Source organism: Condylura cristata, unplaced genomic scaffold (assembly GCF_000260355.1).
Source record: "Condylura cristata isolate star-nosed mole 26May11 unplaced genomic scaffold, ConCri1.0 scaffold00006, whole genome shotgun sequence".
Lineage (NCBI taxonomy): Eukaryota > Metazoa > Chordata > Mammalia > Eulipotyphla > Talpidae > Condylura > Condylura cristata.
This window is the reverse complement of record NW_004567107.1, coordinates 59,003,369-59,029,859: the sequence shown is the minus strand read 5'-3', so window position 1 is coordinate 59,029,859 and position 26,491 is coordinate 59,003,369. Positions and strand designations below refer to the sequence as shown.

The 26,491-nt window shown below is 34.4% G+C and overlaps 2 protein-coding genes across 2 annotated transcripts in view; both read left to right on the top strand.

The window, feature by feature from the left end:
• PLAA (phospholipase A2-activating protein) overlaps window positions 1-4,524 on the top strand; it is a 36,350-nt gene extending 31,826 nt beyond the window's left edge. The window contains exons 13-14 of the mRNA XM_004677700.1: window positions 2,597-2,761; window positions 3,787-4,524. Of these exons, the coding sequence (XP_004677757.1) occupies window positions 2,597-2,761; window positions 3,787-4,352 (731 nt within the window). The 3' untranslated portion in view covers window positions 4,353-4,524. The remainder of the gene's footprint in view (window positions 1-2,596; window positions 2,762-3,786) is intronic.
• Window positions 4,525-10,731: 6,207 nt separating this feature from the next.
• Window positions 10,732-26,491, top strand: part of CAAP1 (caspase activity and apoptosis inhibitor 1) — a 48,437-nt gene continuing 32,677 nt past the window's right edge. The window contains exons 1-4 of the mRNA XM_004678024.2: window positions 10,732-11,093; window positions 15,049-15,249; window positions 16,417-16,501; window positions 17,304-17,379. Of these exons, the coding sequence (XP_004678081.1) occupies window positions 10,812-11,093; window positions 15,049-15,249; window positions 16,417-16,501; window positions 17,304-17,379 (644 nt within the window). The 5' untranslated portion in view covers window positions 10,732-10,811. The remainder of the gene's footprint in view (window positions 11,094-15,048; window positions 15,250-16,416; window positions 16,502-17,303; window positions 17,380-26,491) is intronic.

The following is a 26,491-nucleotide window of genomic DNA, read 5'->3' as shown; positions in this document are numbered from 1 at the left end:
AAAGGGGTACTAGAGTTAACAGTGGGCAAAAATATAGCTGCTATGTTTTGCATTCCAAAAACATAGTGAAACGTTAAAAAAGAAATTTTTTTTTCCACTTTGGAGAACTGTGTTCTTTCACCAGAAAGTATACATTGTTGGGTTTTTTCCCCCATGTTCAGAGGTGGTAGCTATCTTTGACAGTCATTTGTGCTGGTATTACAGAACAGGATAAGTTCATTGAGGACATGAGGAGTAGAAGGAAGGGCATTCCTTGCAAGGTTCAGAAGTGCATGACCTGCCAGGGAGGATTAGAACCAGAGAATAGAGACAAGGGCAAAAGCTCAAAAGACCTGAAGAAACTCCAGAATCTTGGAGTTAGTCTTGAAGGGATAGTGACTGTTTCTCCTCCCCCAGAAAGAGCAAAGATGGCTCATAGTTCGATCAACTCTGACATTATAGACAGCATGAAGTCCAGCTATTTTCATCTGGGTCAATTTTCATGGCAAGAATTGCCATCCTCACTAGATCAAGGCTGTTTCCTCTCTAATAGGGGCAAGATAACTACCTAGGAGAACTGCTAGAATTTGGACTCTGACAGAATCCTGATCTTCTGGGCTCTGTGGGAATCACTAAGCAAGGGAAAAGCAAGGGGTCTCCAGTTTAGATACTTGTGCTAATTTTCTTGTGGTCGTGACATCTGCCTCTGGACCTTTGCACCTCTACTCTTGCCTGCCTAAAGCAGTCTCTTCCTTTTTACCTCCTTGAACTCCTTAAACTTCCATGCATTCCTCAGGTCTTAAAAACATAGAAATTGCCTAAGCCTACTACTACTGGTAGCCATAAAAATACAATGATAATTGAGATATAACACTCATATTGGAATATAAGATAGATGTTTTGGTCACTCTTATCTGTCATACACCTTTATGATAATCACTTTACTTTGCTTTGTTTTGAATAGAGAAGTATATATACACTTTAAATAAGCTAAATATTTTTCAACTCTTTACAAATCTGCAGGGTCTCTTGTTTTTTGCAGTTTTCAAATGAACTGTTTTCAGTAGTGAGTGATAAAAATGTATAAATTTGGACAGTTAATTTTATTTTTTTGTGTTTTTTTAAAAAGATTTATTTGTGCATACAGAACTGGGGTACAGGCCAGAGGCTCAGAGGCGACAAGAGACTTCACCATAGACAGAGTGGGGAGCAGAACAGGCATATCGATGAAGTACACTGCTGAAGGGAGTAGCGGGCAGGTCAGGAGAGGTCTGCCATGCCATGTGGTCACCTCCAGGGCAGGCGGGAATCGAACTCATGCGGAAGTGGTTTTAGCTTCTCAGTGCTGTGCTTTAACCCGCTGCTCCATCAGGGAGAGCCCTGTGTTTTTGTTTGTTTGTTTGTTTTTTAAGTTTTCTTTAGACAGTTTGTTTTGTACAGTGTTGTGGTGGGAATTGGGACTTTTTTCTTTGAGATCAAGATTTTTGAGATAACAGATGACTCAGAAGTAACAGCGATGATAGGGATGCTGATATTGAAGAGTGATGTGAAAGGTTTGAAGAAACTATTCTATAATATGTGAATATGCTGGGAAATAATTCATTATTTATGCATAAAGAACCTGAGGTGCAGGGGTGGTGAGAGGCTTACCAGAACAGAGCTGGGAGCAAAACAGGCAGACTGACATAGTATACTGCTGAGGGGAGCAGCAGGCGGGTCAGGATAGGTCTACCACACCGTGTGGGTCACATCCCTGGCCAGGGATCAAATTTTTGCTGAAGTTGCTGCGGCCAGCTTCATAGTGCTGTGCTTTAACCTGTTAACGCCGCCAGAGAGGGCCCTAAAGCATTTTAAAGTGATATCAGATATGCATATGAACTAATATGAACATACGGTATTACCTTATTAACATTTATAGAATTTGACATGTTTTGCTAAAAGTTACAAGTTTTTTTTCCTCATTGATAAGATAATTTACACACTTACATACATAGGGGTATGGATGACATGATACAATTGTAAAAACCATTCATGGTTACAAATATAAACTTTAAAATTATTCAAAACAAAAGATTCAGAAGACCTTAGAAAGTAACAGGTTAAATAAAAATTTTTTTGTTTCCTACACTATGCTCATCTTAAAATTACTAACAGACCTTTTTTTATATGGGCTTTTGTTATTGCTATAAAAATTCTTACCTGGGACTCCTTGGTTGTACAGGGATTAAAGATAGCACTCTCAGTCTGTTGCCAGCCACTGTAGCATGAGTTCAATACCTGGCTGGCTAGAGGCTGACCTACATGGCACAACAGACCTTTCCTGTCTCTCCAGTTGCTCCCCTCAGCAGTGTATTTCAGTACATCCACCTGTTCTTGCTCCCCACTCTGTCTCTGGTGAATCCTCTTTCCCTTCCTCTTCCTCCCTCTTATGTCCCTCGCCCCCCCCCCCACACCCCAGCACCTCTGGCCCACACTCCAATTCACATATACATAAATAAATAAATACTAAAAAAATAGCTTTACCTCTCTGATGGTATATAGTGGAATACTTTTATAAAATATTTTGGTATTCTATCTGGCTGATTGAGAATTTTTAAGATTTGGTTTTTGGTTCTAGGTAAACTGAAGGAACTCAATGGAACTGCACCAGAAGAAAAGAAGTTAACTGAGGATGATTTGATACTACTTGAAAAAATACTGTCTTTAATATGTAATAGTTCTTCAGAGAAACCCACAGCCCAGCAACTTCAGATTTTGTGGAAAGCTGTTAAATGGCCTGAAGGTACAGATGCCTTTTAAAAATATAATTCACAAGTGTATCTTTGCATTTCTGTCACTATTTTCTGGTATTTCTGAATTAAGTGAAAGCAAAATGGATATTTGAAATTGACAATGTAGAACCCTCACAAAAAGCAGTCACTCTTTCATTATAATTTTGAGTCTTGATTTGGTCACATGCCTTATGAGAATGTGAAAGTAATGCATATTTATCCCCATACTTCTGCCATGTATACTGTTTCAGAGTATTTACAGAGTCTTACGCAAGCCAAACTGATCTGTTAACCCTGGGCTACAAATGTTTGCTATAAGTTTTTTTCTTTTTTTATTAATTCACTTAAATCTTACAATTCCAGATTGTCCTTTACCCTCTCAGTTTTTCATGCTATTGATTTGTTGGAGAAAAGAAGCCATTTGTCCTATAAATATTTCATCCTGTGGACTTGGCTGACCACTAATGTATTTCTCTATCTTCTGCTATAGAGATAATTCGAGTCTATACATGTAGAATACATATACAAGATTCTAGATCTAATTAAATTCGTGTATAAGTTTTGTTTTTTGAGTGACTACTTTCTTAGTGATAGTGTCTACCCACTTCCTTGAATATAAAGCTCTCTACCAACCTATAAATATCTTATTAGTATTTGTCAACTGGAATTCTTCTATAATGAACCTTTTATCAATTCTTCCATCTTGTTACAGAATTTTGAAAGCAAAGTCCCATTCCCATTGCTCAGCAAGGATTTGTTAAATATGTATTGTGTGTCCGGCTATTTGATTACCCAGTAGTTTACCTTATTTTTAAGTATGTATGGTAGTTTAGCAATTCATTAGTCTCTATAAATCAGAAAAATAAGCACAAGTTTCAGAAGCAATTGCATTCATAAGGAAAGCACATGATTTTTTAACGTTTTTGGAAATTGTCATGTTAATTTTATGGCAAGAACATGAAATTCTTAAAAACTGAATGATTGTCATTGGAATTTTTTGATGTTACATAACATTACTGACTTCTCTTTTTAATAGATATTGTCTTTCCTGCACTTGACATTCTTCGGTTGTCGATTAAACATCCCAGTGTGAACGAGAACTTCTGCAATGAAAAGGAAGGAGCTCAGTTCAGTAGTCATCTTATCAGTCTTCTTAATCCTAAAGGAAGGCCAGCAAATCAGCTGCTTGCTCTCAGGACTTTTTGCAATTGTTTTCTTGGCCAGGCAGGACAAAAGCTCATGATGTCCCAGAGAGAATCACTAATGTCCCATGCAATAGAACTGAAATCAGGGAGCAATAAGAACATTCACATTGCTCTGGCTACACTGACCCTGAACTATTCTGTCTGTTTTCATAAAGACCATAACATTGAAGGGAAAGCTCAATGCTTATCAGTAATTAGCACAATATTGGAAGTTGTACAAGACCTAGAAGCCACTTTTAGACTTCTTGTGGCTCTTGGGACACTTATCAGTGATGATTCAAATGCTGTACAATTAGCCAAGTCTTTAGGTGTTGATTCTCAAATAAAAAAGTATGCTTCAGTATCAGAACCAGCTAAAGTAAGTGAATGCTGTAGACTTATCTTAAATTTACTGTAACAGTGGGTTAGGGTGGCTGAGATTTTAAATTGATTTGTGTTTTTTTTTTTCTCACATTTTACATGACTGATTACAGGTGGTTAAAAAAAATGCTGTGGATTAAGTAAATTTTCAGAACTTGTAAAGTTGGGGAGAGAGGGGAAATGAAGAAATAAAAGTTTTGCACTGATGATCTGTGAGATTTCCCTGTGTAATGTTGGTGGATAGGATCTCAAGAGTAAGAAAAACTTCTAACCGTGAGCTGTAATCAATAACACTGCAAAAACCACAATGACATAATTCCTTTTCTCTAGCTACATGAGAAGGGGTTTGTTTGTATCATTTACTTTTACTATTTACATACCTCAGATTGTTACCTGGTAATGGTTGTCTTTAACTTCTACTCTACCCACTTTCATTGCTTAATTTAATAGCACTAGTATATTTCATGGTCTTTTTGAAAAGTACTGTAAAATTTTTTTTTTATTTCCTGTACATCATTCCATATACTCAAAAGATAAAACAATTTCTTCATTTAAGTCTTGAGAGTGGAAAGTGTATTTAATAGCTCACTTTTAGATGAAGTAAAAACAAATTCCCAAAATGTTAGATTGTGTATCATTAACGTCAGGCTTATGACTGTTTCGCTTAGCCGTCAATACTGGAAATAACTTATCCATTTCAGTCTTGACATTTGTTCATTTTGGTCATTCCATTATCTCAAAAATAATTTGGAATGTGTTGAATTTTATCAGACTTTTTTGTAATAAGTAGTAAGTATATCCAAACAATGCTATTTGCAAGTCCAAAACCAGTCATCTGAAAACAGTGTTTGAATCTTTAAGATAGTTCAGACCATAATGATAAACACTTTAATATTTGATTGTCCAGACCCCTTAAACGAATGAGGTTCTTTGTTTTCCAAAGTAAAGAGAAGGATAAATGATGATAGGAGAAGAAAAGTGCAAGAATGCTATACTTCTAGAGAAGGAGGTCACAAATTTGTCTCTGCACTTACAAAGACCCAATTATAATCATTACATAATTTATTGTGTCCAAGAGGACTGAATTTCTTAAATATAACTATTTCCTGTTATAAAAGGGAGAAAGATCTTTTCACAAAGAAGACTTTGCCTAAAGTAGTGAGCAGTACTCTCAGCACTGATGATACACAGAGCCATAAATTTCCAATAGGGGAGAAAAAGTTCCCATGGTCTATATTATTGCAAGGGAGAAAGTTTTCGAATGTAAAACGAGAATGTGTAAAATACAGATGGTATGTGTATATTTGATTGAATTAAGTTGCAACTTTCTGGTACATACCCAGACTTTGAAATATTTTGTTTGCTGATTTTATTAGCAACCTGTGCCTTACATTTTTGTTGAATTGGTATTTAGGTGGTTAAGTAAAGGTTAATCCACGTCAACCTGGCTTTACACTGCTTTCTTGTTAACATGTCAAGTTCAGCATGCAATTGTAAATACAAATAACTGATCTGCAATACTTTGAAATACTTGGTACCTTGAATAAAGATAGGACATAGAATTGTTTAAGAATATGAGTTTACTCTTCAAAATGTAAGGGGTGGCAAATTATAAACACTTTGCTATCTATTCATTTACAGATCTTTTCATAACAATTTTTATTATACCATTTCATGTTTAATGAAGACAAATTACAAATATAGTTTAGCAAAAGAGATAAAAGCCCCACTTGAAAGATAAATGTTAAAATGTGGCTTACTGTTATTTTAAATATATATTTTTTAATTTTCCATGGTTCCTTAAATGTTTTTCTGAATATAAGAACACATTTATTTGCTAAAACACGTTCATAAAACTACCTATAATCCTACTACCTAGAGATAACCATACTTAATCTTACGGCATATCAATAGATTTGTAAATATATTTTTAAGTGATTATATTACATTGCTCATTAGCCTGAATTGTAAGTCTGACATATAAGTATACATGTGCAGGTGCACTCATTTTTTATGATATAATCCCATTTACCTATCAAGCAATGCTGTATGAAGTCTCACAAGGGACTTACTAGTTTCCTAGTTTTGTTAACTATTAGCATCCCATTACACTTTTAAAGATTTATTTATGCATACAGAACTGGGGTACAGGCTAGAGGTGCAGGGGTGGTAAGAGTATTCACCAGAGGCAGAATAGGGAGCAGGACAGGCAGATCACCAAGTACACTGGGTAAGACAAGAGAGGTCTGATGTGCCATATGGATCACCTCTGGGGCTGAGGATCGAACTCATACTGAAGCAGCTGCAGCTAGCTTGCAGTGCTGCACTTCAACCCGTTGAGCCATGAGGTTGGGCCCCAAATTATGTTTTTTAAGTAAGCAGGTTAGTGTGATTTTTTTTTCCCTGACTAGTTGAATTTATAATTAAAAAGGCAATGAAATGTTTTATCTATCTCATTCTTTTAAATGATGGAAGAAGCATAGCTAAAAATAGATTCTTTACAAAGAATTCTAGTGATACAATTTTGAGAGAAACACATAAGCTACTCAAATGACTGTGCTGGAGGAATATCATAGATGGGAAAAGGGAGTCTTAAAGAGTGGGCTAAGCCCTATAGGCTGATATTGGTTCTAGGGCTAAGATGAGGTGCTAGAACTTAAAACTTAACCTTGGGATCTTCAACACATTATAATAAATCAGAAAAATAAAACGTCCAAATGGCAATGATATTTTCATCAGATTTTAAAGTATACTATAGAACTATTTAAATAGTGGTTTACAACTTAAAATACATATTAAATAGCACTGCAAAGAACAAATTTAAACTAGCATGCATTGAGCAATTTTATGCTTGTTCTAACTGAAAAAAGGCAAAACACGACAAGTCAGTTTTAACAAAAAATAGTGAAGACAAGATATTTAATGATACTGACAAACACAGCCTCCCTGGTGGCTTGGGGGTGAAAGTCTCAGAGCTATCAAGTTAACACCAGCCACTGCAGCATGATTTTAATTCCTGTCCAGGGAGCTGACCCACGTTGTACAGTAGAACTTGTTTGTCTTGCCCACTGCTCCATATTCGGTAGATCATCTTGTTCTGCTCCCCATTCTGTCCTTGATGAATCACATCAACTCCCACACCTCTGGTCTACACTCCAGTTCTTGTATGAATTTAAAAAATGAAAAATTAAAAAACATGATTGACAAAACAACAAGGAGGAAAATAATTGGTAGCTATTTCACCTTACTGTAACTATGGTGACCAACTATAGCATATTAACTTGACACCTAACATGGAATAAGATTGCCTGAAAGCCTTTAAATCACTTTTATTTCATTATTACATTGTCAAGTGAAATAATACAAGAAATGTTTGCTTATTTCTATATGATTTAAATTGTTCAGTTGTAAAAGAAATTAAAGGCACAGTGTAATATAGCAAGTGTACTAGCTTTGGAATTAAAAAGGCTTAAATTTCAATGCCATTTCTACCACTTGATACTGAATTAAAGTTTGTTGCTTTATCTCAGCCTCAGTTTAATCACTACATTTGGGATGTCATAAACTATTTACATAAGAGTCTAGCAAAATAGTTGCCACCTAAGTACTTCCTAAGCATTCCCTTCAAACATAACAAGGTACACATCTTTAATAAGAAAAATGCTGTGTGCAAAGAACATTCAGAAGGGGAGGAAGTATTAAATCTTAATGCTATGGAGGTAAAAAATTTTTTATGTAATTGGTATTTGGAACTCTAAACACAAATAGCTTTAAGCTTTGTTTAAATGTATTATAATGCCACAGAAATTATCATTTTGTTGGAACTAAGAATCACATCTACCTATACTACAGCCTTGAATATTGATTAATTTGACATTAATTTTAAAAACCCTTCTCATGGTGGCCTTCTCATGGCAGTAGCCCAAGTGGCCAAGTGGCCAAGTGGCTGAGTCTCAGCACTATGAAGCTATCTGCAGCACGAGTTTAATCCCTGGCCAGGTGGCTAGTCCACATGATGTACCTGATCTCTCCTGTCTTGCCCACTGTTCCCCTCAGTAGTTTTTTCAGTCAGTCTGCCTGTTCTGCTCCCTACTTTGAAGAATCCGTTCACACTCTGCACCTCCCCCTACCCCCATCACACTCCTGCCCTACACCTCTGGCCTGAATCCTGGCTCTTGCATACATAAAAAAAAATAAATCTTAAAAAAAAAAAATGGAAAGCAGAGAAATGTGGGGAAAGAGGCTCCAGAAAGCGTGCATATTGGTTAACTATAGTCACTATAATTCTGTATAACAACAACAAAAGCAATAGCATTCATTTAGCTCAGGAGTTTCAAGGTTAGGATTCACTGATTCTGGTTGGTTTCATTCATATATCTAGAGTGCTGGAACTCAGGACTCTGCACTAGGCTGGTCTTAATTTGATGGCTTAATAATGGGACAATGCAACTTTATTTTTCACACTTCTTTCTCCTGATTTTTAATGCTTATCTTTGACCCTTTGTTTAGTTTCTCTATATTACACATACAAATGAAACCATCAAAGTTCATCTTTCTCCTGACTGCTTATTATGACTGCCTATTTATATCAAAGCACTGAAATACTCATGTAATTTATTGGCTACTGTACTGAAGGTGAAAAAGAATGTGAATGGGTTCTCATCATGAATGAATGCAGCTGAAAACACACTGGACCTGAGGAATATTTGAAGTGCTGAATTAAAATGAATTGCTTGATGATGGCGATACTATAGCCATCGGGTAGCATCAATTTCTCACATTTCAGATAAAGCTCCAGAATAACTGGTAGAAGTTAATTTACTGTTGTGATCTGGCTGATTGGAAGACCTGCAGCTCCTTGCCCCTGCCATGCAGCACTGCAGAGTATTATACCATGCAACATTTGCCTGGAAAAAGATCAAAATTCCTAGTCTGAAATGTGTATCTTTTTTGTACCATGTAAAATATATATACATAATGAATTGTGAAGCTGTAATACTAAAACAGTGTTACAAAACAATAAATCAATAAAATTTTATTTTTTTAAAAATTATTACATACCCCTTAGTAAAAATTTGTTGAATGAATGAGTGAACAACAGCAGTTTCAGAAGAACCAGGGTTATGTGAACTCAATACTCAAATTATCTATTAAAATGAATAGCTGGAAAAAGATTGTTCAATTTATGGCTTAGTGAGTTTAAAATGATGGCTTATGTTCAGAGCTGAAATCCCACATAGCAACCTACAAAATCTACCATAAACTCAAGACACATTGTCAAGTTTCAAAAAATTATTTTCTTGACTGTCATGCATCTAGGAAATACATAATCTCCAGAAATCCACTCCCCCCCCCCTTTTTTCCTCTTCTTCTGCTGCCCTCACATACAGTTGCTTTTTCTTTTGTATTTCTTGCCACAAATTCTTTGTGAAATGGCATGGGAAGCTCCAGGACAGTACCCTGCATGCAAACTCTTGTTCTCTACTGAAAAGGCAATTTTTGAGAAAGGAAAGGAGAAGACAACACCGTTATGCCAACAATATTTTATCCCTGCTCTCGTCCCATCCAACCAATAAAAAAAAAATGAATGTACATTTGTAAGATCGACACATTGATTTCATTAGATAAATAGTTAAATTTGTTACCAGACTACTTAATGAGTAGGACATACAGTGTTAGTTATATCACTGGAAAAGTATTCAACATGTAAATGAAGAGTGCAAGTTAAAACTCTGAAATTATAAATTAGGACAAAATTTCAAAAGATTTCAGTGTATGGGTGACATTTCAGTTGGCTCGGTCCTTAAAGGAATACAGAAAATAAGATGCTGATATCCTATGATCAATTTCCATTATGGATACAAAATAAGTAGGAAAAACAATGTGATTCTTAGGGTTTTTATAGCTGCATTATTCTGAAACTTGATATAAATGTCAGCATCTGAATATTAAATACATTGAGGAAGATCACGCGAATCAAACGCCCTTAGAAATTAAAAAGAACAACGCCATGGGAAATAATAAGGAAGCACACAACTCTTTCTATACAATTCCCTAAATTCATTTAAAAAAACCCTACTTGTGATTAAATTCTCTTTATTGTTACAACGTTTAGTATCTGGAAAGAAATGAAAAGACATTCAGAAACTACGTTTATCTTACCATGTAGCTGCATAACGAACGAAAACGTTTCAAAGAGTAGTTCTATCAATGGGTCAAAGAACCGCAGTAAAGCTCCACCTCCGGCCTCTGTAAAGGTGGAAAAAAAAACACCAACTGTAAACGTTGCCAGCTCTTCCGCAAACAATACCTGACGTCCGCGCCAGCGGAAACAGCGAGATTGGTCCGAGTCGCGCCTTCAGAAACGTCTCTAGGCTGTGCGACGAGACCGGAAGTGACGCCAAATCTGCGACGCCAGTGCCCGCCACCACCGGAGCGGGTTTTTAGTGGCACCAGAAACTACGAGCTTTCTTCGGATGGTGGCTGCGACGTTATCATGACTGGTAAGAAGTCTTCCCGGGAGAAGCGGCGCAAACGAAGCAGCCAAGAGTCGGCCGCGGCTCCAGCAGCCCCGGACTTGGTACCCGCCCTCGCCGGCAGCGGCAGTGGAAGCACCAGCGGCTGTGGGAGCACTAGCGGCTGCGGGAGCGTCAACTGCTGTGGGAACACCGGCTTCACTGGAAGTGTTACGGGCGGTGGGAGCAGCGTGGAGCGCAGCGAGCGCAGGAAGCGCAGGAGCACGGACTCTTCTTCTAGCATTTCGGGATCCCTCCAGCAGGTGCGTGCGCTCGCTGTCACAGCTTTTCGCAGCTGCTGCGTTTTCGGAAGAAAGCTGGCAGGGAGTGAATTGTGGTAGTAGCGTGAAGTGACCGGTGTAGCTCACTCACTGATAGAGCTCCGATTCCAAGGTTCCAGTCGTGCTTGAGATTCAAGTCCTACATCTCGGTAAACCCCCTACCCCCATGTCCTGAACTTAAGGTTTCTGTATGTGCAGATCATCTAACTTGTTTTCCTTTTGGTGCGTTCATTCTTCTGTCTTCCTGTAAAGTATGGGTCCGGAGTTAGCCTTAAATGCACTTGCGAGCCACAATTTACTTTGTCTTAATTTTCACCGTTTAATAGATTATGATTAACATTGCAAGACGAGAAAATTGAAAATCAGAGGTTTAGAATGTTAATCCATATTCTCAAAATTGTTAATAATAACTCCTGTATTGGAATCCACTGACTACAAAAGCAATGTTTATGTTCCATCAACGAGCTAGTATACCACTGTTTTTAAAAAATTGTGTGCTTACATTTTACATACTATGAAATAAATGCATGGACTCTTACAGTGTTAGGTCAGAGGGGAACGCGTAGAAGTCTTTTTTTTTTTTAACCCTCCCCACTAATAGTTTATACACCACCTCTTCATTATTCTTGTCAGATATGTGTAAAGCCTCTGCACAATCTTTATTGCTATATCACCCCCGCCTTCCATTGAATTGGATGATATTACTGTGTAGGGATGAGAATCTTTCTATATGCCGTACTTTATTTTTAGTATTTTTGGTTTAGTATTCATTGATGAATACTTAGATTTCCATTTTTTAAAAAAATGTATTTATGTATGCATACAGCACTGGGGTACAGCCAGAGCTCAGGTGCGGTGAAAGGATTCACCAGAGACAGTGAGGAGCAGAACAGGCAGATCAGGAAGTACACAGCTGAAGGGAGTCAGAAGAGGTCTGCCCGCCATGTGGGTCACCTCGGGACAGTGGTTGAACTCATGCTGAAGTGGTTTTAGCTTCTTAGTGCTGTGCTTTAACCTGCTGCACCACCACAGAGGGCCCAGATTTCAGTTTTATTGCAGTCATAGAGTTGACATGAACATCCCTGTAAAGACAGCTTTTGCAGGAAGGACTTTTAGTAAAATCGCAGAATGAAAATTGCTGTCGAGTTTATGCCTAAAAAATATTTGGTAGGTATCAACAACCAAATACTCACCAAAGAAGACTTTATATTTCAAACAATATATAAAAATGCCCATTTCTGCAGATTTGCATTACGCCCATTTAAATTTTTGTCAGTTTATTGAGTGAAATTATTACTGCATTTGCTTAAATTATTCCTTATTAATAAAGTGAATGTTTTTATATTTTTATTTGCCATTTGATTCCTTCTTATGTAAATTGCATGTACACAGACTACTCATTTTCTTTGTTCCATGCGTTTCAAGTTCTTATTGGTAAGTTTTGACTGCATAAATTCTTGGTACTAATCCTTATGTAAGATATTTCACAAATGTTACTGTGATTTTATATAAAGTGGCTACACATTTTTTCATTGCCTTCTGAATTTTGTATATTTAGAAAGATTTTTCCTATTCCAAGATGATAAAGCTATTCTGTATTTTCTTCAAATATTTTTTAATGGTACATCTTTAAATTGGCAGTTAATGAAAGCATAGACGATCATTTACTGTTACGTTTTCTTGCATGTAGCCTCACTGTTAATTATTAGTTTCAGACTGATTCTTAGAAAATGGCTAACAGTGAGTTTGGCTCATTTTCTTCAGTACAAATATTTGTTTTTTTCTGTTCTTTTGTATTATCTAAGACTTTTAGTGTAACATTGAATGGAAGCAGTGATAGTAGGTATTTTTTCCCAACCCTTTTTGTAGTGGGACCATTTCCAATGTTCCATTAATATTTGTCTAAAAGATACCTTTTATTAAGTTAGGGAAAGTATGTTCACTTATTAGTTCCCCTAGAGATGTAAATTTTATCAGGTGCTTTTATGTCATTCTGTTAAGATCACCAGTCTTCTTTAATATGATGATATAATTTAATATTAAGTCATAGATGAATTAACTCATATTGAGCTCTCCTTGCAGTACTGGAGTAGACCCTATGTGCTTTGTTTGTTATGCATAGGTAAAATTCAACATGGTTGCTTTTGTGTCATAACTAACCCCTACTTAGAATGAGAACTAGCTTATTTGTTTAGAAAAAGTCATTTTATTTGGGCATGTAGATTAATCTTAGAATTCTTGAGAATGCTGTTGTATCTGTTGTGCATTGAGTTCCCTATTACAAAATTTTGGTAGTAGTTTTATAAAGATATAAATCATGTGTACAGTTCAGTAGTTGTAAATATATAAAAAGAGTTATGCAGCCATCACTATAAGTAATTAAAGTATCTTTCTATTGCACTGCAAAGAAACCCTTATAGCTAATACTCTTCCCACCTGGTTCCAATTCTAGGCAACCAGTAATCTACTTCCTGTCACTATAGCTGTATAGTTCCCTATTTTGTGTGGATGGAAGCATATGTGGTCTTTTGTGACTGGTTTCTTCATATAATGTAATGTTTTTTCAAAGTTCATCCATGTTGTAACACAAGCAGTACTTCATTCTTTTTTGTGACTCACTAAATTTTCTGTATAGTTATGTCACGCTTGGTTTTCCCACTTATCACTTGAGGGACAGTTGGATTGTTTCCACCTTTGGCAATTATGATTAATGCTGTCGTGAACACGTTTCTGTGCACATGTATAGTTGCATTTCCCCTAGCTTATATTATCTAAGATTGGAATTACTGGGTTATCATAATTCTCTGTGAAACTGTTTTTGCAAAGCAGCCATACCATTATATTTCCTGTTAGTAGTGTACAAGAATTGCAGCTTCTCTACATCTTCACTAATGCTTGAAATACTTTGCAAGCCATCAGAATAAGAGCTAATCTTTACTTTTTCAGTCTAATTACCATAGAATTTTAAAAATGGGCCAGTTTTTAGCCTGCTTTTTAAATAACTTTACTAGGAAGTAAAACAAAGAAACCTACCTGGATAGATCATTCAGGGATATTTTTTCCAAGGAAATAATTTTTGAATTGATATCTGAATTTGTTAAACTTGAGAGTACAGTGTAGAAAGATGGGGAGGAAGACTGATACACAACAGTATGAAAGTTCTCCCTTTATGAGGTGAGGGGATAATAGGTTATATCTGAGTAATTTAAAGAAATCCATTTTGTTTGTTCGTGAACAATGAGCATAAAAACTCAGAATGGCCCTGTTACCAGAAGAGCACTGGAAGTCATACAAAACAAATTGGAGGCACCTCATGCTAGCTGTAGGGAGTTCAGTTAAGTGACTGAGAAATGATCTAGGTAAGTAGCTATAGTATATCTAGTGGGATAGCAGTAGAGTTGGCAAATTTGTGTAAATTTAGGAGATAGGAAGTATAATTGACATAAATGTCTTAATTGTCTATTTGAATTTGATTAAATTATGTAGCAGTTTTACAAATGATACTAGTTCTTGATAGGCAGCATACTTTACTATGTAGTATTTGTGATTTATATAATCTTTTTGCTGCTATTCCGTTTCCTTATATGAATTTTGAAAATTAAAATGCATACATAATATCTCTGAGTATTTTAATGTTTAAAAGTCTAAAAATTGTAGAAAATATTAAGTATTGAATATATTCCATTATTGTGTTGTAAGATATTATTTCTTCACTTTCTGTCAACTTCTAAGTTTATTGCAGTGTGGTGCATCAGAGAAAAAATTATTGAGCAATTAAATATTTTTCCCATGGCTTTATATAAACAATTGGTAAAAACAAGGACTTTGGAAATGTTTAAATAAAAAATTTATTAAATTGAAGTCTATGAACTATATATGCATATATGTACCATACATATCAATTAGTATAATTATTCTTTATGTCATTTAATTTTAGGAAACCAAGTATCTTTTGCCAACTTTGGAAAAAGAATTACTCTTGGCAGAACACAGTGACCTTGAAGAAGGTGGCCTGGACCTGACTGTATCATTAAAGCCAGTTAGTTTTTACATATCTGATAAAAAAGAAATGCTTCAACAGTGTTTCTGTATCATAGGAGAAAAGAAGTTACAGAAGATGCTCCCTGATGTGTTAAAGGTACTTCATGGCATACACTACCAGACTCTCCACATGACTAAGCATATACAAAGTAAAATGTGGCAGTCATTTTACTTAATGCATATTATATTTAGTGTTTTCAACTAAAACAAGCTACTTCAAAAATATAAGAAAAAAGGATTTTTGAAAACCAATAAATCACCTGGTATATTTAAAAATTTGCCAAGGATGAAAGGGGTAATTTACTGTATTTAGGTAAGGAATTTATTGCTCTTTGGAAATAATTTGGCTGAATGAATGCAAGCATTAGCAGTAACTGGGACCATGATGACTCTGGTGCTTTATGAAACAGTGTATTGCTGTAGGATGATGCACATTAATGTTGTTGGAAAAGTCATGACTTATTTTTTCTGTAGTTCAAGCAAAAATTGCCTATACTGCAACAACCCAATAGCTTATATTTCATTAATTTACAAGTGTTTCATATACTTATTTCGAAAATTATTTAGAGAAGTACATTATTTTATTTTTAAATATGTATTTATTTATGTATACAAGAACTGGGGTATAGGCCAGAGGTATGGAGAATTAAGAAGATTCACCTGAGATAGAATGGGGAATAGCATAGGCAGATTGACTGTGAGACACTGCTGAGGGGAGCAGCAGGCAAGACAGGGGAGATCTGTGCCTGGCCTGGGATTTAACTCATGCTGTAGTGGCTGCAGATGGCTTCTGGTGCTGTGTTTTAACCTCTTGTGCCACCAGGGAGGCCCCCAGAAAAGTACTTTAATTTTACAGTAGTGGAAATTGGGCTTAGGCAAGTTAAACCCAACATCATTTATTTTAATAAAAAGGCTTGAATAGAAAAAGGGCTTGAATATTTAAACCTTAAACATCATATATTTTAAAAAGGCTTGAATATTTAAATCTTTTGAGGAGTTGCCTGGCACAAAGACTGCTGTTAAACAATATTTAGACATCGGAACCTGACTTAACCTTTTACTTCATTCTTTTACAATAAGCTGTCTTTTTCCCATTCACTGTCAAATATAATGGTCACATGTTAACTAGCTTAACAGCCCATAGAAGAATTTATGTGGTTTTAATGTTAAGATTTTGCTAACAAAACTTTTTTGGGATTGCTGTTTTCTAGTTACTTTAGTGCTATGTTACATAAATGCATTTTTTAAAATTCATTTTCTTTAGAACTGTTCAATAGAAGAAATTAAAAAACTATGCCAGGAACAGTTAGAGCTGCTATCTGAAAAAAAAATCTTGAAGATTCTTGAGGGTAAGAATACGTATTTCTACATTTTGATAACATTGTTTAACACTATGTTCATCAAAATCCTAGGTATTTATGTTTTTTCCTTACTTGAAATTTATCTATATTTTGTTATTGAGTAATCACTGAAAAATATTTTTATTTCTATTTGTGCTAAGAAATATCACTCACATATTATAACATTTCAAGAATGGACTTTTTGATAATGTATGCATCTTCCAAATCAAGCTTACAGGTTAGCATATAAGGTTATACACCATAATAAATTGAAATAAAAAATGTTAATCCAAAATTCTATAGAAAATTAATTTTTGAGAAGACAGAAACTTCTCTTACAATTATGCATTTGCTTCTTTATATTCTCAATTTACCTGAAATATCACTCCTCTTTATGATCCCATTACTTGTAGAATTTTGTTTTGTTTTTTTTTGCTTTTGTAGCTTTAGAAGTATTGAGCTTTAGCATCATAAGAAACGAGGATGGAGACTTTCAGTGTTTACAGATAACATCCTTTTTTAAATAAAATGATTTAATGGAATTTGTACTTGCCATAAGATGTATACACATTTGCATAGTCTAAAAGTGTAAATATACACATTCAGTCATGTGTATGTGTATGCATTTAAATAATAGGTATAAGGAGGCAATAAGAAATACCTAATAGTCATTAAAAACTCTCTTTAAATACAAGCAATTAAAAGTGTCATCTTTCTTTGAACATATCTTTTTTAAAGATAACTACCTTATATATAATGATTTTAACTTTTTATGAGCATGCTTTTAGTTTTGTTTTATTTCATTTGTAAGGTGACAATGGTATGGACTCTGATATGGAAGAGGAGGCAGAAGATGGCTCTAAGGTGGCATCCGATGTAGTCAATCAGTAAGTTAAACTTTAATTTTCATTTCAAAATTTCTTTGTTTTTCCTTTGATGATTTCTTACCCAAGAATGTGATTGGTTTCCTGTGTTGTATGTATATAAAACAGTTCAGCAGTGTAGAAGAATTGATTCGTTTACTTGTAATGATTGGTCATTTTGGTTATATATGAGGACAGAGTTAATTACTTTCAGGATTACAGTAATTTTCTTAAACTTCTAGTCATAAATATAGAACAACAGCAATGCCACATTGTAGTGGACTCATATCTCATTTAGAATTTGTATATACTATCAGTGGTATACATTATTAAGTAAGGATAGTATATTAAGTACTTACTCCAAGAGGAGTAAATAAATTCGAATACTTACCTTACCAATTCTACTCTATACTGAGGAATGTGTGTATTTCTCACATGGATTTTAGCTTTAGCATCATAAGACAAAAAGGGAGACTTGATTTCTAGAGATAAAATGTCTTTTAAATTTCATAGATGAAATGATAAGGTGATTCATTTTATATAGACACAGGTAATTTGATTGTTATGATGATAAAAAAGTGCATAAAGTTTTTGGGCACTGACTAATCAAGAAGCCACATGCTGTTTTCCCTTTAGATTTTTCTATCCTGATGTTTTCTTGTTACCATAGACTGATTTGTATATTTCTGTAAAATGCGGTAACTCAAATAGGAATAGATTAATTGACAGTAGCATAAATAAGTAGTAGCACATTGGTGAACATACCTAGCGGAAAAAAATCTATGTTGTGGGGGGTTAAAAAAAAGGATGTAAAATAATGGCATGTCATTAATAAAAAAAAAGTCACATTTTTTCATCCAAAATCTTGTTTATTATTTTCTTTTCTACTGGAATACTAATGGTGAATGTCACTAAAAACAGCTGATTTCATGTTAAAACTGTAAAAGCCATCATGTATTCTACTTGAACTGAAACATTCAAAAACTCATATTACTTGGGTGCTTCATAATCAGTGATTTTTGGCCATCCCATTTGGACACATAGGCCTATCATAGGACAATTTATACTTAAGTACATAATAGAAACTACACATTTGTTATTGGGTTCTCTTCAGAATACTTGTCTGCCAATTATTTAGCATCTACAAAGCTTGCCACTTTTTAACACCTAAAAAATTTCTTAAATTATCTAAATTGGTCATTTTGTTTCTTTTTTTCTAAGATTTATTTTATTTATTTATGCATATAAGAGCTGGGTGTAGGCCAGAGGTATGGGGGTGAGAAGATTCACCAGAGACAGAACAGGTGAATCTACACTGCTGAGGGAAGCAGTGGGCAAGACAGAAGAGGTCTGCCACGCCATATGGGTCAGCTCCCTGGCTGGGGATCAAGCTTGTGCTGTAGTGACTGTGAAAAGTCTCATAGTGCTGAGACGTAACCGATGTGCTGTCTTTTCATTTCTTGATAGAGAATTCTGAGTTGCATTTTTGCTTGGCATTTGTTTTGTCTTTATTCAAATCTATTAATTTTTCTGTCTTTGAAAAGTCAAGATTAATGCTAGATTTTTCATACTTGAATACTGGTGTTATCTTTTCTACTGTTAAAAGCCATTTAATGGATAGCCAATTTGATTAGAAATTTAATTCTTTTATGAGATGTTATGATCTCACAGTGTTTGACTTCTAACTTTATGTAATGGAGAAAATGGTGAATAGATTTAAAGTGACTGCATGAAAAAAACATGATGTGCTTATGAGACAGGTCATGTTAACTCTTTATGCTGCAGTGAGCAGATTGAACATTCACTAATATTATCAAAAATTGGCATAATGCCACTATCGGTCTGATAAGTGCCACATCATTGAGATTCTTGTGAATTATTTGAGAATACAGGCATTTTTAAAAAGAAAAAACCAAATTTCTTAGCTGTCAGATGCCAACATAATATAATGAGCTAACACTTACTGAGCATTTATGCCAGACATATGCTGATTACCTAATATGACTTCATTCATTCCTTGTACAACGGTCTTGTGAAGTAGGTGGTACTAGCATCATCATTTAATAGATGGAAAAGTAAGGCCCAAAAATGATTTGTGTGCCTGCCATGTGTGAGTATGAAAGTAAGAGACAGTGATTGTTATGAGAAAGGATAGGCTTTCACGCAAATGGACCTCACTTTGAAACACTTGAAATTCTGTAAGATTAATTTTCATTTGTAAAATGGAGATAATCTTTGCTTCATATAATTGTTTGGATGAAAAGTTAATGACTAATGTTTTTACTACTTTGTTAATGTAAGTAACAATATTATATACTGCAATGTGAAATAGTAGAAAGTGGGAAAGCGGTAACATAGCAATGTATTGAGTTTAGCTCAAGTTGCTCATATTTCTTTCTCTGTGTTCTTTCTTGGAAGCAATAGAATATCCTAATTTAGCAAAGTTTGGAACCAAGGAAGAGTATCAGAGATTTTCAGTTACCTTTGTATGTGGAGGAGAGAATGTAGATAGGGAACTTTTCTCTTTGGTGTATTGAGCAAAATCTGAGGCACCAAGTAAAGGCAGTGATTTGCCTTTTCTCCATGTCTTAGGCAGCCAGCATCTAAGAGACAGAATCCTTTGAGTTTTATTGGAGTGTTTGACATCTTCCTGTTTGTTTTGTGCTTATAGTTGATTCTGTCCTGCTTAGTGTATAGAGAGAAATTGAACTCATGGGCAGACCCATAAAAATCTTCCTTTCCTTAACAGATTAAGTTGGTTAATGTATTTGGTGCTTAGTGCTAACAAATTCCATGTTGTCTATTATATGTTGGTTTTCCCCCTTCTGGTTGATGCCAGTAGTCTAATCTGTCTGGATTCTGAGGAACAGTCAATGATAGTAGGCAAGGGACAATTGTACAAGTTCTATGACTTGAAAGAGGAAATCTAAGTGGAGTAAGCACAGGAATAGTCTGGAGCACAGAATTTATAGAATATAGGAAAGTAAACCTATGGGAAGAAACGAACGAAAAATTTAAAAGAAATAGAATTACAGCAATTATAATTTCTGAAATTAAAAAATAATTCTAACTTAAGGAGACAGACTGATGAAGAGATTAGTTATAATTGGACACTAAGTCATTATATTGAAAAATTAAGTTAGTTAAAATATACAAAGCAATCGAGAAAAATGCAGTCACAAAACTACAGTTTTGGGATATAGTTTGACATCAGGATGTAAGATGCATTGTTTTTTCTTAATTACTTTGACTCTGGCTTTTTGTCCCATAGAAATTTTAAGATTTTTCTTGTCTGTAAATAATTGTAATTTTGATCAGGATCACTTCTATCTATGTATTGCTTTGGACAGTATGGTCATTTTAATAATAGCAGTTCATTGCAAGCCATGCACACAGAATATCTTTCTATTTGTTGTATCTTCATTTTCTTTGATGACATAGTTTTCAGTTTACAAGTCTTTTATCTCTGTTTAAATTTATTCCTAGATAGTTTAGTCTCATTGGTGGAATTGTAAATGGGATTGCAAACTTTTCTTTCTGATCATTTGTAATAGGATATAGAAACAATAGATTTTTGTGTGTTGATTTTGTATCCTGCAACTTCACAGAATTTGTTTATTCAGGAAGATTTTCAGTGAAGTGTTTAAGGTTTCCCACATAAAATGTTAAGCCATTTATAAATAGTGATAGTTTTATTTCTTCCAAGCTTGGATGTCTTTGTTTTTTTTCTACAGTGTCTGGCTAGAATTTCTAGTACTATGCTTAAAAAGTGAAATGCCCCTTTTCTTCTTTCTCAAGATTGCTTTGACTCTTTGGGTTTTGAGAGTGAGCATCTTTGTCTTGCTCTTAGCCTTAGAGAGAAAGTTGTAAGCTTTTTACTACTCTGTGATGTTAGCTGTGGCCTTTATTATGTTTAGGCATGTCTCCTCTGTTCCCACTTTGTTGAGAATAGTTGTAATAAATACATATTGAACTCTGTTCAAATGCTTTTTATTCATTTGTTGAGGTTATTTGATTTTTTAAGCTTCTGTTCATGTGTTGTATTACCTTTATTTATGTATGTTGCACTTTCCATCTTTGCCTACCTGGTTGGTGGTATAAATTCCTTTAATTTTGTTGTATGTTTTTTTTTTCTGTGCATTGTGGAATTTATTTTCCTAACATTTTGAGGATTTTTAAAATTTATGTTCATTAGGAATATTGGCCTGCAGTTTTCTTTGTGTTCTGACATCCTTATCTGGCTTTGATCTAAGAGTAATAGTGGCTTCATAAATGTGAGTTTGGAAGAGGTCCCACTTCTTCTGTTTTTTCAACTAGTTTGAGAATGATCAATATTAATACTTCTTTGACTGGTAAAAATCACCATTGAAGGTATCTAGTCCTAAATATTGTCTATTGAGAGGTATTTCATTACTGATTTAAAACTTTTTCTCTAACATTGCTTGTTTCTAAGATTGATCATTTTCTTCTACTGTATTTATTTATTTTAACTGACTGATGGATTTTAATTCAGAATCCAGTTGTAGTTTGTAGTTCATGTGCTCAATTTGATTGTTAATATCACAAAGCTGAGGTTAAAAAGAAACTTTAGCTTTGATAAATTAAAGCATAGTGATTAACCCAGGGAACTTAGAACATATTTTAAAGGAATTAAAAGAAATAAATTAAAACAAGGTTGGAAAAATATAATAACAAAGAAGGTAAGGACTAAAAATAAAAGAATAGGAAACAAAAACGAATCGATAAATTCATAAACTTGATCTTTGTTAGGACTGGAACATAGTCTCCCCTCAGGTGTGTTTAAAGGAAAGTGTAGAGAACAATTATAATTAAGATTAAGTAGGAAGAAGAGATAACCACAGACGATTGTGAGCTAAAAAGAATAATGAAAATGCACATGCAGCAGTTTATAAACAGATTATAAACTTGAAACTTACAAATGAATGGTTTTCTGTCAAAATACAAATTAACTAAACTGAACCCTGCTAAAAGTAGTAAACAGGAAAATATTAACAAAGAAGAATTTAGAAAGGGGCACAAAGGTTTCCTCCTGCAAAAGCACTACTGGAAAGTGGAGTCACCAATAGAATTGCATACATCAATAAATGTAATGTGTTTACAGCTAATAAAAAAATCCAATAAATGTCACTTATTTTTGTTTTCAAACAAATTGCACTGTGCTATTTACATCAGTCTGGGCTCTGTGAAAAGGTCTTTAATTTATATTAGTATTTCTGCGTAATGTTAGTACTCAACGTCTCATAAATAATGCTAAAAATAAGTGTGTGGGGTTATAGGCCATCTCACTTGTGAATATATAGAAACTATGAAGTACAGTGTTAGCTTATAGAATTCAACAGTGTATCAAGTGTTTAATTACACTACTGACCAAATAGGATTTATTGCAGGAATTATAAGAAGAATTAATTAGAAAATCTATTAGCATAATTCATATTAGCAAATGAAAGGAGAAAAATTACATGGTCAGATAAGTAAATGCTAAAAAGGCCTTTAATGTTATTCAACACTCATCTCTAATAGAAGCTGTATATAAAAAGAGACAAAGTAGGAAACTACTTAAATATGATAAAAGCCATCTGACCAGATGTGACTGCCGACTTGGTGAATTAAAGTGAGGACCAAGACAGGAAACATGTTATGAGCATTCATTTTTTTTTTTTAAAGATTTATTCATTTATTAATACAGAGCTGGGGTACAGGCCAGAGATGCGGAGGGGGAGAGGATTCACCATAGACAGAGTGGAGAGCAGAACAGGCAGATCAACTAAGTACACTGCTGAGGGGAGCAGGGGGTGGGTCAGGAGAGGTCTGCCTCGCCATGTGGATCTCCTCCTGGGCAGGCAGGGATTGAACTCATGCGGAAGTGACTTAAGCTTCTTAGTGCTGTGCTTTAACCCGCTGCGCCACCTGGGAGGGCCTATGAGCATTCATTTTTAACATTCTTTTGTGGGTGTAAGGGAATAGGGAGTGTCTAGTAAACAAAAATTACATACTTCCAAAAAACAAGTAGCAAGTTGAGGAGGGGCTGATTGACAGAATAAGTTTTAGAAAAGAAGAATCAAAGTTATCTCTCTAATTTATAAGATTAAAAATCTAGAACACCCGAGAGATATTGGAAGGATTTGGAGATCTTAAGATGAGTATTAAAAACCAACAGCTTTTCTCTCCTCTAATAGAAACATCTCTAAAGAAATGTATTAGTCAGTGTTTTCTAGAGAAATCGAAACAATCAGGTAATACAGTTGACCCTTGAACAACAGGTTTCAACTGTGTAAGTCCTCTTACATATAGCAGGTGATATAACTTATGCAATAAATAAGTACACACTGTTCTATAAATGTATTTTCTCTTAATTGTAATTATGCAGTACACATTATATGCACATAAAGATCATATAGATGAAAAATAAGTAAGAATGTTGTAATAAGTAATAAATTTAGTAATTGATTTAGATCACATACATATCTGTACTATGAAAATAATATTTTGATACCTCGTATGGAATGTTCACAAAAATTGTAAAATGACAATACAATAGATAAAGAAAAGGTTACCTGATTTTAGAGCACTAAATTGAAAAAAAAATGGTTGAGAAATATTACCATCTGCACAGTTTAAAATTCAACAACTTTTTTTTAAAGAATTATAAACTATCAGAAGATTAATAATAAATAAAACACTAGCCTAATTGTTTAATAGAATCCAGTTAAAGTAGTACTGAGAATAAACCTCTAGCCTTAAATATAATAGTATTAATATATAGTGAATTATAATTCAAAACATTAGTAAAGGAAAAACAGAAGTATCTAGATAATGGCATATGTAAATATGAATGACTAATGCTTGCTTTCTAAGTTAGGAACAACCAAGAATATTTACTCTCACCACTCCTATTCACTGCACTGGCCATTCTAACAGGTACAGTAAAGCAAGAAAAAAGAAAAGGCATATAGATTAGAAAGGTGGGAGTGGCGAGCTCTCTCACTTTGCAGAAGAAATTGTCTTATTCTGTTGGAGCTGCTTTAACAAAATCCCACAGTTTGGGTAGTTTATAAACAACAAAATTTGATTCTCAGTTGTGGAGGCTTGAAGTTTGAGATCAAAGTGCCAGTATGGTCAGGTGAGAATGCTCATCTAGGTTGTTGAAATTCTTGTATCCTCATATTGTGGAAGGAGTTTGAGATTTGTGAAATCTTTTTCTAAACAGTTATAACTCCATGCTTAGGTTCCTGGTCTTGTGACCTAATCATTTCCCAGAAGACACAGGAGATACAAACATTCAGACCATAACACATAACCATCTCTATATAGAAAAATCTCAAAATGTATAAATAAACTTTTACAACATGTATATATGGAGACAGAATACGGCCTCAAGTCCTAATCTCCAGAACTATTGAACATGTTCATTCACATGACAAGTGGGACTTGGCTGGTATGATTAAGAGGATGGCAGATTGTCCAGGATTATACCCCTGGGTACCAGTGTAATCATAAAGATCCTTGTAAAAGGGTGTTAACAAGGGATGGGGTTGGATACAAAGAAGTTGGTGTGATGTATTTTGTTGATGGAGAAGGTGGAGAGAGCTACCACAAGCTAAGGAGTGCAAGTGCACTCCTCTGTTGCAACAGAGAAAGAATAGATTGTCTCCTAGCGCCTCCAGAAATGCAGCACTACTTACACCTTGCTACTAGTGTCCTAAGCCATTGTCAGATGTCTTACCTCTAGAACAGAATGGCAAAAGAATAAATTCATGCTGTCTAATGCCACTACATTTGTGATCATTTGTTATAATGATGATGGAGAACTAAGGCAAGGTACTTGATTAAAACCTAGACATAAGCAAAATTCAAATTGTTAGCCTAGAACTATAGAGATGTTTTGTATGATCTAAAGGTTAATTTTTTTCAAATGCTTTCCAGCATTTAAAAAGTAAAGAGCACACAAGAATTTGGAATTTTGTGTTGCTTGAAAAGTCAGATCAAGCAGCTTTTCCTAAGACAGCAAAAATTAGCTGGAGCTAAGTGTAACTACTTTTTTTTGCATGGCGTGTATATTTTTTCAGTGTGCTACAGAGAATTTCTTTTGCCTGAATGGTTACATGTACAAGTGTCTATAAAAAAAATTGAATGAAGGGTAAATAAAATAGGTAAAGATGAAAAGTTCATTTTGGGACCCATTATATCATTTTGTCTTATCAACTGGAACATATAATTTTGCCTCTTTTTCCCAGTTTTGATTAGCCAGAATATTCAAATAGATTTAGATAAATAATCTTATGTCATTAAAGATATATGAAGTTTCTGTAGGTTCTCTTAGTGGGCAATTTATGCACTTGTAGTATATATATATATATATATATATATCAGAAAGTATATAACAGTAGAATTATCTAAGAAACAATTTCAGTGTAAGTTATATATGTCTATGTATGTGGAATTTAATTTGCCATATGTCAGTTAATTCTTTAAGATGCAGAAGTACACACTTTTGTATACAAGTAAAATAATTCTAAAATTATCTTTAACTTTTATATTATCTCCTTATATTGCCAACTTTCTTTGTTAAAGTAATATATTTCAAATGCTTGCTTTTCTTTCCAGACTCTTTTGATCTCATAATCTCACTGCTGTTTAAAAGATTATTTGCATACTTTTATCTTACCTTACAATCGTTCATTCTTGTTTGCTACCAAAAATAGCAAGAAATCTGTATTATGAGTTTTTAATAGTGCATTATTTTGAAATTTGAAATGAATGTTAACAATTTTAATAAACATGAGATTGAAGAGCTATGATAATGTAATATCCTTGTTAACAGTATAGCATTGGAATTGTCATCTTAGTTCACCTAGGTAAGCAAATGAACAAATTTATATTGTATTGCAGTTAAGTTAAAAACTTTAGTATCTTTAATTTTGAAGTGTTTCAAAACTATTAGGTCTTGCAATAAGATTTTCAAATGTTATGGATTAGGACAGCTGCCTAACAAGAACAATATTTTTGAGTAAATAAGGTAATCTGGAATTAATGTGCTATATCCATTTATAGATATGCTGGAAAATCCTCATTGTAGATAAAATCACACTAAAAGTGAGAATAGGTATTAGCCTGG